Source organism: Hemiscyllium ocellatum, chromosome 4, assembly GCF_020745735.1.
Source record: "Hemiscyllium ocellatum isolate sHemOce1 chromosome 4, sHemOce1.pat.X.cur, whole genome shotgun sequence".
NCBI classification, from domain to species: Eukaryota; Metazoa; Chordata; class Chondrichthyes; order Orectolobiformes; family Hemiscylliidae; genus Hemiscyllium; species Hemiscyllium ocellatum.
Window position 1 is genome coordinate 130,528,554 of NC_083404.1, and position 14,358 is coordinate 130,542,911.

Here is a 14,358-nt window from a genome sequence, read left to right on the forward strand (position 1 = left end):
CTGGCAACTCATTCCATGCACACACCACAATGTATGAAAAAATTGCCCTTAGGTCCCTTTTAAATCTGATCTTACATTTGTCACCACCACTTTACTGCTTTTTACCCATAAACCTTGATTTCCATTCTGATCAAGAATCTATCTCTCTCAGCCTTAAATATACACAAGGACTCTGCCCCCACAACTCCCTATGGCAAGGAGTTCCAAAGACTCAAAACCCTCTGAGAGAAGAAATTCACCCACATCTCATTTTAATTTGGTTTCCCTTTATTCTGAGATGTACATTACTGAACATTAATGAAAAGGATGCTGCAAGATAAAACAAAGTCCTTTCTTTATAGCTTGGTATGGACGTTAATTTTCATAAGCTGATATATCCAGTTGTTGAAACTGCCTCCAGCTGTAACTAGAGCAGCATTACTTGCAGGGGAAAAGAATCAATGTTATTGAAAAGGACAACTTCCATTTATTTAGCACCATGCAGAACTTCAGAATGTCACAAAGAGTTTTGCAGCTAATAATATATTTATTGCTGAGAAATAATATGTGCTGATGAAGCTTCTCATCTTACACTTATCAGGATAAATGTATGAATGCCAAATTTCAAAGAATTTCAAATTCTACTGCATGAGACAAGGGTGATGATTGGTTCGTAAATTGATAAGTTGGCAAGATAATTGGTCAAAGGATCACAATGGAGAGTATAAGAAATTATATTCTTGAGATTTGCAATCATGGGCTGATTAAGTACTATCAGTAAGAGACTATTGTTAACAATTGAAAGAACAGTCACTGGGACACATGGATGATGTTCTTGGCATTACATTAGCATTGACATTCATATACCATTCTGCTTGATTTTGTGTTAGGAAAATGTTATTTTGGTTTGATGGCAGCATTTTGTTAGGGGAAGGTACCATTTGTGTTGACACTGCATAGTTGCATGTAGAATGTTTAAATGTTGCACTATTGCCTTAACATGTACAAATTGTTGTTCCCTTTGAAATTTGGCATTCTTGCATTTGTTTTGATGAATGCAAGACAAAAAGCTTCAACACCATGTTTCTTTTTTCGACAATACTCAAATTCTCTATTACAAATGACTAAATGTATTTTAATTTATGTCCTGTCACTGCTGTACTAAAAATATAGTAACCAATTTGAGCATAGCATGGTCTCACAAGTGAAAATGATATTGGTGAATAATTGAACATTCTTTTGTGATGTCAATTGGGGGAGGGACACCAGGAGAACTCCCCAGCTCTTCTTTGAATAATGCCACGGAATCTTTATTTGTACACTTCGGAGGGCAGATTAGGATTAGATTTAAGCTCCCATCTAATAGCGTGTCTGGCAGAATATGACTCCCTCAGTGCCACACTAAAGCTTCAGCCAGGATTATGTGCTGATTTCTGATAATTTTGAATACTATCTGAGAAGTAGATAACTCAATTTGGAAGCAGTATTTGAATGCTAGATTGATTGTCTATTAGATCCTATTAACACAAGACATCTATGCAGGTTTAAATGTTAAAAATCCCGAACAGTTTCTCACTTAACAGCTCTTCTACCATCTTAGAGCTATCAAATCATTGCATTTCATGGTTACCATATAACACCAGGCAGAAAATTCATAAGATCCTGACGAAAAACTCACACAGTTGAAACATGAACTTTGCAAAGAAAATTGAACAGGCAATGTATTTAAGTACTGTTATAAGAAGCAATACTTACAAGTACAAAGAATATCTGTATTTTGAAGCTCCATCTCTGTCTTTTGTGTCCATAAATTTCATAGGAATCTACAAAATGATATTTTTGTATAGATGTGGTAAGGTATAGCAAGAAAGCAGTAGGGTTGATTTGTAGTGCTAATGGATTCAAGTTTGGTCAATGTAACTTTGCCTGAAGCAGGATCAAATCTAATAAGTAGCAAACCCTATACAGGACGCAGAATGTGAACTGAGCTGGTCTCAATGCAGATCTATGTTGAACTTGACAGACATCAAATACAATGTAACTGTAAATAACACAATTTCTCAATTTTTGTTTTGACAGAAGCTTGGCAAATAACAACCTTAAGACACTTCCAAAGGATGTATTCAAAGGGCTGGATGCCTTGACTAATGTGTAAGAATGACCTGTAATTATGATTGTGTCACTCATCTAATATTATTGCAAACATTTATGCGAAATAATGTGCCATAAGATTTTAAAAGGCTCACTGATATATTATAATTTATGAAAGAATCGGGGAGGTGGGTAGAGTTAGCACAAAATGGACGCATGGTGGCTCAGTGGTTAGCACTGCTGCCTCACAGCACCAGGGACCCGGTTCAGTTCCAGTCTCGGGCGACTGTCTGTGTGGGCTTGCACATTCTCACCGTGTCTGCATGAGTTTCCTCCGTGTACTCCAGTTTCCTCCCACAATCCAAAAAGATGTGCTGGTTAGGTGAATTGGCCATGCTAAATTGCCCATAGTGTGAGCTTTAGTCAGGGGTAAATATAGGGTAGGGGAATGGGTCTGGGTAGGTTACTTTTCGGAGGGTTGGTGTGGCCTTGTTGGGCTGAAGGGCTTGTTCCCACACTGGAGGGATTCTAATTCTAATGTGGATTTTCCAAATTTGCCAGCTATGTTACACTCTACCTGATTTTCAGTTCCATTGTGTAAAACTGGCTACTGATTCACTGTTGCTCAAAGATCAATCCCACTGTTCTCCTTCCCACCTGAAGGCTCTTAGTGCTATTATTTTGCACAACGTCTACTGAATCCAAGAATTTGTGAGTTTTCAGCTTTGAGAGGAGTGAAATAATTTGGGGGCATAAACAGAGTTGTAAAAGATTGCTGCACAGTCATTTATACTATTTCACTGCATCAAATAAAACTGTGGGAGGATATCGAGAATCCTTGTGGAATTTAGTCATAATGTGCTTTAGACAAATCTGGTTCTGAAATATATAAGACCTGAATGGAGTCTGGCAATAACATTAAAACCCACAAATACAATGAGCATATACTCCTTGCGCAAACTTCATTAGATAGTGGAATATTTGCAACATTGGGCATCATGGTGGCTCAGTGGCTAGCACTGTTACCTTACAGTGCAAGGAACCTAGGTTGGATTCCAGTCTTGGGTAACTGTCTGTGTGGAGTTGTATGTTCTCCCTGTGTCTGTGTGGGTTTCCTCTGCTTTCTCCGGTTTCCTTCCACAGATCAAAGATGTGCAGGTTAGGTGGATTGGCCATGTTAAATTGCCAATGGTGTCCAGAGATGTATAGGTTAGGTGGATTAGCCATAGGAAATTCAAGGTTATAAGGATAGGTTAGGAGTTGGGTCTGGAGGGGATGCTCTTTGGAGATCTTGTGTGGATTCGGTGGGCCGAATGGCCTGCTTCCACACTGTAAGGTTCTCTGATTCTATGCCTCCTAATGTACCACTGCAAAGTGAGCAGAATCACTTCAGCAACTGAATAAATGGTGATTTATACGATATTGTGTTTAGTGTTATGGGCTGGAGACAGATAGAGTGGAGGTTGGTTAGCTCAGTTGGCTGGGTGGCTAGTTTGCAATGCAGAATAATGCCAGTAGCGCGTGTTCAGTTCGTACTCTCTGAGGTTACTAATGAAGGCCCTGCATTTCTAACCTCACTTTCTGCCTGAGATGTGGTGATCTGCAGGTCAAACTCACAATCAGTCATCCCTCCCTCTAATGGGAGTGCAGCTCTATAGTCCTCTGGGATTGTGGCAACATTACCATTTAGGAGATTGAAAGAAGGCATACAGAAGCCCTAGGTGCCAATTTTAATAGAACAGGGATTCAAGGTCAGTATTTGAGCTCCAAGAACAATCTGCATATTATTTCATTCATCAAGATAATTTTAAACAAATCCATCTGGCAAGTCATGACAAGGTTGATTAACTGCTCATTTTACACTGAGAAGGGAAAGGGCAAAATAGATTGGTCGAGTGCTGCTTGCCTCCATTCCAGATGCTTTAGATGATGACCTTGTTTCAGACAATCATCACATGTAGCTGGATGTTTCAATGATGCCAAACACCTTCCATCTTGATGCCAACAGTATCACTGCTGTTGGCTATCTCCCTGTTGATAGGAAGTGAAGGATCAACTGTTTTAGATTTCACATCTGCGAGATTACTTATATCCAGCGTGTGGAAGAAGACCCTCAGAACAGGTTTTTATGATTTTGAAGGATATACATCTACCTTGCTACTTTGCAAATTTTGGTGAATTTTCAACTATCATTGGCTACAATAAGGGTATCTGCTTTGTACAGGCTTTCCTTCGGCACTTGAAAGTGTGAGCTAGCAGCTAGGTTTTAAAACAGTTCAGTCGTTTCTTGGTCACTATTACTAACTTTTAAATTCCAAATTAATTTTGTTTAAACTTCGCGGCTGCTAGGTGGGATTTAAACTCATGACTTAGTGGGCGGCACGGTGGCACAGTGGTTAGCACTGCTGCCTCACAGCGCCCGGGTTCAATTCCCGCCTCAGGCGACTGACTGTGTAGAGTTTGCACGTTCTCCCTGTGTCTGCGTGGATTTCCTCCGGGTGCTCCGGTTTCCTCCCACAGTCCAAAAGATGTGTGGGTCACGTGAATTGGCCATGCTAAATTGCCCGTAGTGTTAGGTAAGGGGTAAATGTAGGGGTATGGGTGGGTTGTGCTTCGGCGGGTCAGTGTGGACTTGTTGGGCCGAAGGGTCTATTTCTACACTGTAAGTAATCTAATCTAAAAATCTTCAGATTATTAATCCAGCAACATAATACTACATTACCATTCTACTTAAATTGAAAAGAGTTAGGAGTTAGTACACTTGGAAAAAGAAAAACAAATTGCTGGAGAATCACAGCATCTGTGAAGAGAAAACAAAGTTAAGTCCAGTGACCCTTCTTCAGATGTATTAGGACTCTTGGGCTTCTTAGTTCCAAAATATTTCTTCCATCTTCAGTGAAACAGTCCTCTTGCCATTTGTAATCTGAGTGTTTAACTGGTGGAATTTGCAGAGTTATGTGTGTCATATACCAACAGTGATACTGCTGGTTTTGAAGATCTAGGATCAACACAGCACAATGCTGCTAGATTTTGCCCTGAGTTTGGTGGCTCAGTTGGGGAATATTTTGGTCATCAAAGGGTATGACATCCGAGAATTTGGGTGACAATCTGGCAGTAACAAAGTTGCAGTCTTTGTGGTACAACTTGCATTTCTTTCAATGGGCCTTGAGTGTGCTGCATGAGAAATTTATTTATTTGTTTGGTTATTGTACGTTTGCAGAGGCTTTGATTTGGTTCATACTTGCACTTCACTGGTTAGTATTGTGTGGTTATTTGCTCACCAGATGGCAGCCTGGAGGGAGGATTGAAGGTAGCTTTGGCTTCTTAAATTTGGTAAGGCTTAAACTGAACCAGTTTCAGTTACTTATTGTACCTTGGCTCTGCTGAGATTCCTCAAAGTTTGGAGCAGAGCAGAGATTGGTGGGTGCATGGCTGAACACAAACTACTTGCATTGGATTTTACAGCATTCTTTTAAGCTGAGTCAGCAACTCACCTGGTACACATCACACACATCCTAATTATTATTATAAATTATCGTTCTACTCAAGCCATACCCAATAGGAATGGTCATCAGTTTTCAGGTTCCAGACTTAAACATTTTTTAAGACTACAAGTTAATCCCCCAGTTAATTGATAACTCTTGAAGCAAATGATTTTGAATTTAAATAATAATTTGATGAATCTCTGTATATATCATGATCTGGGATTAACCTCAATAGACGCCTTACTGGAAGATTTGGAAAAGAATTGACAAAAACAGAGGATCACTTAGACATTTCTTGCATTTCACTGCTGTCTGTAAAACCTCTTTGCTTTATTACAGGAGTGCAACAGTATAAATAATTGCATACAATTTCAGTGTCCCTCTTCAGTCAATTAATATCTGGAGAGTAAGTCTTTTTTCATGACTCATGTACGGCTTACCCATCTAATTATTCTGATGCTATTAAGAAGTATTTAGTTCTGTGCTGAGAATGCCTTTATGAGATTTCCTCCTACAATCTAGGATTGCTAGGAATTATCCAAGTAGTTCTTGTGTCTTGGTGAATTAAACCTGAGACATTAATAACATAAAGGTAAGTACCTTTACCTCATGTTTTATCATGGAACAGAAAAAGTGAAGGCATCATGATGTAGAACTGATTTGCTAAAACGTGATTGCAACTACTGTAACCAATTAAAAAGAAAACTTTTCTTTCTTGATATATTTTAAAGAAAGTAAAGCAGAAAGAAACTTTGATCAATATCCAGCTAAACTTTATCAGAAAAAGAAGTGTTTGAGATTTAGAACACTCATCATTGCCCAACCATTAACATTAAAAATATAATGTGCAGGCATTCACTCTTTTGTTGGGATCGCTGATCCCAGGCAATTTACACTAGCGGGAGGTTGATTTTGGTGCATCGGAATTGTCAGGAGCTTGGTGTTATATAATGACATAACACTAATTGATGCAGTTCCATTTAAAATGAAGTGTTTTCTTAGGGCGAGGATGGATACTGGGTGGAAATATTGCGCTATGAGAAAAAAAAATCATTAACAAGTACTTGTATTACATGTGTGTAATAAATTCATGTGACATTGATTTCCTTTTATCCCACTGAATTTTCTTTACTTATAGCAATTTTGCATCATTCTCTGTCATAGAACAGATGTGATGTGGAATTGTTTAGCTAAAGTTCGGTTACAATTCCTGTAAAGCAATTCAAGAATGAAACTTTTTTTCTTTTTTGATGTTTACTTAAGACATTGGTGAAGAAAATGAGTTGGTTTATAAAACCATTATGTTGTCGAGGCACCTTTATAATTAATATTCCCATAGAATAATCAGATTTGGCAAACAGGAAAACAGTGCCTGTTTATTCAATAAATTAAGCAAGGTTTAAAGAAGGTATTTTGGAATTGCTTATTTGACTTCCCTGTATTCGTCATTGATGTTGCAAGCTTAGTACTCAGAAAGCTTGGGAAAGTACAGCAGCTTAATTTTATTTAGAACATTTACATGCAATGAGACTGCATTGCTGAGCTTTTAAGCCTGGCATTTTCAGTCTGTGTAAATACTTGTTTTCAGGACCAGGAAAGCTGATGTTCCTCCGTCAGCTGTGAATTTCCAAAGACCATTTCTCAACCATAATTATGTTTCATTGCAGAGATCTTAGAGGGAATTCTTTTCATTGTGATTGCAAACTGAAATGGCTAGTGGCATGGTTAAGCAGCACAAATGCAACGGTTGATCAGATTGACTGTGCCAGTCCGGCAGAGTATCAGGATGATAAAATTAATAATCTCTCACTGAAGGAATTCGACTGCATAACTACAGGTGATTGCAGCAAATACTTCATCAGGATTAAAACTGAACAGTCTAACTTACACACCAATTAATTTCTGCCTTTTTTTATTCTTTCAGAATTTGTCCTTGATCAGTCTCTACAGTTTCAGTCCCTTTCCATCGAAGCCTTCACTTTCATGAATGATGCCCATGTTGTTATTGCTCAACCTATCGTGGGGAAGTGCAGCTTTTTTGAATGGGATCATGTGGAGATGGTTTTCAGAAACTATGACAACATTATTGGTAAAATAGTCAGCTCCCTGAAACAGTGATCTGTGTTGAAATAATAATGAGCTGTTGAAGGTCCCTTGATCCTTTCCCTTCGAAACCACTAACAGCCCAACATGTTGGTTCCCATGTCAACTAATAATGGTAACAGTTCCATCTTTACATATTGCCCATATCTTGTTCCATTCTGGTTTATTGAATATCTCCTTGGGAAAAAAAAACCCTTTACTCCAAGGTCCTTGCAAACTACTGTCCATCTTAAACCTATGTTTTCTTTCCAAAGTCTTCAACTGTGAGGCTTTTTTCAAACCTGTTTCCACCTTTTCAGGAACTGCATACTTGATTTCCTGGAATCATGTTTACACCTCTAACATAGTGCTTAAACTGTTATTATCAAAATCACGAATGACAAAAGTAACCATTCCTCCTCAACCTCCCTTCAGTTTAGACATCCTCCTCGAACTCCTCTCCAAAATTATCCAGCTGGATGGACTGTTTTTACCTTGGATCCCATTCTTATTTTGGTTTCATTCATTCAGGGTATATGGGAGCTGCTGATTGGGTCAGTATTTATTATAAATTCTTTATTGCCTTTGAAAAGGTGGTGGTGAAGTGCCTTCTTGAACTGCTATAGTCCATCTGGTGTTGGTACACCGTAGTGCTTTTAAGGAGGGAGTTCCAAGATTTTGACTCAGTAATGTCTTGTAGCTGAGATGACTGACCCACTACCTTTCTGCTAAGTATGATTCCAAGCAGCAGGGAGTTAATCTCTGATTCTGGAGTCATTGATTCCAGTCTTGGTAGGGCTTTCTGATGCTATGTCTGGTGAAAATATGGCTTTGATGTCATGGGCAGTCACTTTCATCTCATCTGTGGAGTTCAGTTCTTTTGTCTATGTTTGAACCAAGGCTGTAATAAGGTCAGGTGCTGAGTGGCCCTGGTGGAATACAAATTTAGTTTCTGTGGGCAGTAAGCAGGATATTGCTTAGCAAATGCTGCTTGATAGCACTGTTGTTGACAGTATCCATCAGTTTATTGATGACCAAGAATAGGCTGAAGACCCAGTAATTGGCAAAGTTAGTTTTGTGTAAAAAATGAGGTCTGCAGATGCTGGAGATCACAGCTGCAAATGTGTTGCTGGTCAAAGCACAGCAGGTTAGGCAGCATCTCAGGAATAGAGTCCTGCTTTTGTATACAGAACATACCCATGCAATTTTCCACATTGCTGGCTAGTTGTCATCATTATAGCTTTACTGGGACTGCTTGGCTAAGGGCGAGGCAAATTCTGGAGCACAGATCTTCAGTACTATTGTCAGGGCCCATAGTCTTTTCAGTATCCAATGCCTTGATTTGTTTCTTGATATCAAGTAGAGTCTACGAACTGGATGAAGAATAGAATGTGTGATATTGGTGGAATCCAAAGGAGGCTGAGAACATTACAATTAACACCTCTGGCTGAAGAGATTTGTATTCATTGATGGAATGTAGACATTGATATGTGTGCTGGTGTTTATTGCCTATCATGAATTGTCCTTGATAAGGTAGTGGAGCACTGACTTCTTGAATTCCTCCTGTCCATTTGCTATTAGGGAGAGAGTTCTAAGATTTTGGCCCAGTGACACTGAAGGAATGGCAATATAAATCCTACATAGGATGGTGAATGTCTTGGAAGGGAATTTGCGGGTGGTGGTGGTCCCATGTATAGGCTGCCTTTGCCCTTCTTGATGGTATTGGTTGCAGATTTCAAAGGTGTTGTCTAAGTTGCCTTGGTGAACTTCTGCAGAGCAAAGTAGAATGGCCAATCGTGTATGTGCTGCTGAAAATCGAGCCTCCCAGTGTTTTCACACTCCCCAGCATTTAGATTATAGTCCTGCAAATTACAACAATTGAGGTACAGATCCAGGCACTTTTTAAAATTCCCCCTTCAAGCAGTGAATTCCAGATCTCTACCACCCTTCAGGTGAAACCACATTTCCTAATCTCCCCTCTAATCTTGCTACCCATCACTTTAAATCCATGTACTCTAGTCATTAACCTTTTTGCTAAGGTCCTTCCTATCCCTTTTTTCAGGCCCCTACCACTTTTATATTACCTTGACTGAATCTACTCTTTGCCTCCTTTGTTCAAGGTGAACAACCCCAACCTGTACAATTTTTCCTTATGGCTGAATTTCTCCAAACTTGGCCACATCTTCATCAATTTCCTCTGCACCCTCTCTAGTGCAATTTTGTTATAAGGTGAAAAGATTGCGCACATCAGTCAAGTTATAGAAGGAGTAAAACAGATGCCTCCCTGGCCATTGTCCTCTATAATGATGGTGGCTATAAACCCAGGGCCTAACCCCAAAGAAAGTCTTGTCAGCACCAGATCAGTGTAAACATGGGACCAGAGACTTCTTCATTGTGGTCTGCAACCCACACCACATCTTTGTGAAGCCTTCTTTCAGACTCAGTAGCTCCATCGGTCCTCACTAACTTGTAGATGGTTCATACCATTTTTATTGAGCACCGGTGATGGATCTTTGTGGATGTGGTGTCATTCAAATGGGCTGCTTTGTCCTGGATAGTATGAAACTTCTTAAATGTTGTTAGAGCTGCAGTCACCCAAGCAAGTGGACACTATTCCACCAAACTCTTGGGACTTGTGCCATGATAGTCACGATCTGGAAGTCAGTGCAGGATTCCTGGCCATTGGTGAGTCCAGTCCAGTTACTGGTCAATGGTAATCCCCAGAATATTGATAAAGGGATTCAGTGCTGGTGATGCTATTGAATGTCAAGGGATGACAGTTAGATTCTCTGTTGTTGGAAATGGTCAGTGTCCAACATTTGTGTGACATGAATGTTCCTTGCCACTTGACAATCAAATCTGGATATCATCCATTCTTGCTGCATTTGAAGCTGGATTGCTTTAGTGTCAGGGAAGTTGGGAATGATACTGAACTTATGCGATTATCAACAAGCATCTCCACTTCTGACTTTATGATGGAGGGAAGGTCATTAATGAAGCACCTGAATATGGGGTGGGCCAAGGCCACTTGAGGAACTGTTGCAAAGATGTCAGGCTTTGCCTGACTTCCAAAAACCACAAGCATCTTCTATGTACCAGGAATGACTCATAGAGTCATAGAGATGTACAGCACAGAAACAGACCCTTCGGTCCAACTCGTTCATGCCGACCAGTTATCCCAACCCAATCTAGTCCCAGCTGCCAGCGCCCGGCCCATAGCCCTCCAAACCTTTCCCATTCATATACCCATCCAAATGCCTTTTAAATGTTGCAATTGTATCAGCCTTCACCACTTCCTCTGGCAGCTCAATCCAAACACGTACCACCCTCTTGAGTGAAAAAGTTGCCCCTTAAGTCACTCTCACCCTCTCACCCTAAATCTATGCTCTCTAGTTCTGGACTCCCCCAACCCAGAGAAAAGGTTTGGCTATTTATCCTATTGATGCCCCTCATAATTTTGAAAACCTCTATAAGGTCACCGCTCAGCCTCCAACCCTCGAGAGAAAACAGCCCCAGCGTATTCAGCCTCTCCCTATAGCTCATATTCTCCAAAGAATGAGAGGTGATTTCATTGAAACCTACAAAGTAATTAAAGGGATATACAGGGTACATGCAGATATGATGTCTCCTTGCTTGAGGTGTCTCGAACCAGGATGTGCAACTTAAAAATGAGAGAGATGCAGTGGCAAACCGAGATGAGAATTCTTTTATTCACAGGCGGCGAATCTTTGGAATTCTGTCCCCAGAGGCTGTGAAAGCTCAGTCTTAGAGTCTATGTAAAGTGAAGATTGAGAGATATCTGATTACCAATGGGTGCAGAGGGTTATGGGATGGTATGGGTAAAAGGCATTGAAGTGTTCTGTCAGCCTTGATGCTATTGAATGATAGCATGAGGCTTGAAAGGGTGAATATTCTCGTCTTGTTTTTACATGCTATTCAGGACGATAGCCTTCTTAATTGCTTGCTTCACTTGCATATTAACTGTCCTTGTTTCATGCAGAGGGTATGTACTCTTTTCTCACATGAAATCACCTATTACCTCTGCTTTAAAATTCTTGTTCTGGTTAGCATATCATTCCATGACCTCATCCCTCCCTATCTCTGTAACCTCCTCTAGCCAAACATGCCCTCTAACTGAACCTACATCTCTCTAATTCCTGACTCGTGCATATTTCCAATTAATTGCTGCACCCTTGGTGACTATAGCTTCAGCTGCCTTGGTCTCAATTTTGAAATTCCCTCCCTAAAGATGGCAATTCTCTTTCATTGTTTAAGACATTCCTTCGAACCTACCTCAGTGACAAAACCTTTGGTCATATGCTCTTAAAATCTGCTTATGGGGTTCGAATATCATATTAAAATGCTCTCATGAATCATCTTGAAATATTTTATTTTGTTAAGGTTGTGCATATAAATGCAAGTTCTTATAGTAACCTGTCCAGTTTTAGGCTTGACAATTTGTGATCTCTATGCTCCTCAAATGATGGCCTCTTCCCTGTCTCTAATTTTGAGTGCTCTGTCATGTCCTAAATTCTAAAAATGTTTCCCTAAACCTCTGTGCTTCTCTATTTCATTTTGCTCCTCAAAGATGCTCTTAAAACCTGTGTATTTGACTAGGCTTTTGGTCACCTAAGACCTCTTAAGTCTGGAGATCACAGTGGGTCAGGCAGCCTCCATGGAGAGAGAACAAGAAGCATTAGCTTACTCTCTTTCTGTGGATGCTGTCTGACTCGCTGTGATCTCCAGCATTTGTTCCTTTCAGTACAGATTCCAGCTTCTGCTGTAATTTACTCCTACTTTTAAATCTGGTTTGGTGTGCAATTTTGTTTTTAACATCCTTGGGCAACTTTACTGCTTTAAAGACATTTTCTATGCAAGCAGTTAATTATTAAAATATTTTCCCCATTCTGGGGCCCTATTCCAATTATTCCAACAAAAAATTGACAGCCCGAACAATGATAAGTGTTAGATCCCTTTTTCTCTCTGCACATTAATAACTAACCTTCCTTCTCCTGATGTAGGCAGCTCCACTGTGTTTTGCAAACCACTGATCATTGATGCTCAGCTGTTTGTTATTGTGGCCCAGCTGTTTGGTGGCTCCCATATCTACAAAAGGGATAGTTTTTCCAACAAGTTGATCAAGATGCAAGACGTGGACAACTTCAAAATCAGAAAACCCAATGACATTGAAACATTTGAAATAGAAGGAGAGAGGTACTTTGTGATTGCAGACACATCAAAGGCTGGGTCAACTACTGTGTACAAGTGGAATGGGAATGGCTTCTACTCCCATCAGAGTCTACATTCTTGGTTCAGAGACACAGATGTGGAATACCTTGAAATAGCTAACAAGCCACATTTAATCTTGTCAAGTAGCTCCCAACGTCCTGTCATCTTCCAGTGGAGTAAAAGCCAGAAGGAGTTTGTGTGGCGCACGGATATTCCAGACATGGAAGATGTGTATGCAGTGAAACATTTTGTTGTCAATGATGATCTCTACATTTGCCTGAACAGATTCATAGGTGACTCCAAAATGATGAAATGGGAGAACTCCCGGTTTGTGGTGAAACAGTCCTTTCCTTCCCGTGGTGCCATGGTTTTTCAACCCCTCAGAGTAAACAACTGGCAATACGCTATCCTTGGGAGTGATTACTCCTTCACCCAGATCTACCGCTGGGAAAACAATAAAGAGAAATTTGTAAAATTCCAAGAACTAAACATCCAGGCTCCGCGATCATTTACATTTGTGGTGACAGACAATCGTGAGTTCATGTTCAGCTCAAGTTTCAAAGGAAATACACAAATATACAAACATATCACCATTGATTTGAGCACAATATGAGAAAACATTCAAGTCTATTTAAGAATCAGTGAAATGACATCTTAAAAGCAGCTTTGGGTAATAATACTTACATGGACATGATAATGAAACATGCATGATTTATCATTGTTCTGCAATGAATGCTATCAGGTTCTGGTTTATTGGGAAAAATATTTCTATTTCGAGTGTTCATTTTCCCTGTTTTCAATTGCATTACACATAGTGGTTTCTGAACTCTTACCGTGACACAGTGAGCAATTAACTGTTGTACTTTGCTGATACAAGCTGTAAATATTTGTGATCATACCTGTTACTACAGCCAATATTGAGATGCACATTTTCATTTATTTATTCTACTGAATGAACAATCTTACAAATAAAATATTTACATTTTTGTGCTGTTTTTAACAAAAATTATTTCACATCATTAACTCCCGAAGGATAGTGTTCTCTTTACTAATGTGAGAAATATTAAATGGAAGATTTTGATTGTTCCTGTTTATATTCAATAAATATGCTTGTTTCCCAAGATATATGTTTATGATTTTGAAACAGATAGCGAGCAGAAGTCTATAATGAATTTATTAATGGTTTCTCTATGAGAAGACCGAAAGCCTGCGGAAACTTTCTGGCGCCTTAAATAAGACATTGGGTGATGAGCAGTGGCCACAAGGTGGCCCTAAAAGTAGTTAATTGGTTAAATCAGCCCAGCGATTGATTTGGCGATAAAACTTGGGCTCTAAAACGAAAGAATTGATTGGACTGTGACGGCAACTTTGTAATGAAAGCCATAACGAATCAGTTTTGCGCTCTTGGCAGGATATTGCCACCCAAATTGGGAATTGAATTAACTAATGATGGTACCATGAAATCTGTTGAGGCCCTCAAAAATGAATGTGC

General features: G+C 39.7%; 1 protein-coding gene across 2 annotated transcripts in view; it reads left to right on the forward strand.

The window, feature by feature from the left end:
• Positions 1-13,487, forward strand: part of LOC132815519 (leucine-rich glioma-inactivated protein 1-like) — a 56,755-nt gene extending 43,268 nt beyond the window's left edge. For both annotated transcript variants that reach the window (XM_060824512.1, XM_060824511.1), the window contains 4 exons: positions 2,059-2,130; positions 7,223-7,392; positions 7,480-7,644; positions 12,659-13,487. In XM_060824512.1, the coding sequence (XP_060680495.1) occupies positions 2,059-2,130; positions 7,223-7,392; positions 7,480-7,644; positions 12,659-13,479 (1,228 nt within the window). In that variant the 3' untranslated portion in view covers positions 13,480-13,487. The remainder of the gene's footprint in view (positions 1-2,058; positions 2,131-7,222; positions 7,393-7,479; positions 7,645-12,658) is intronic.
• Positions 13,488-14,358: the final 871 nt, after the last annotated feature.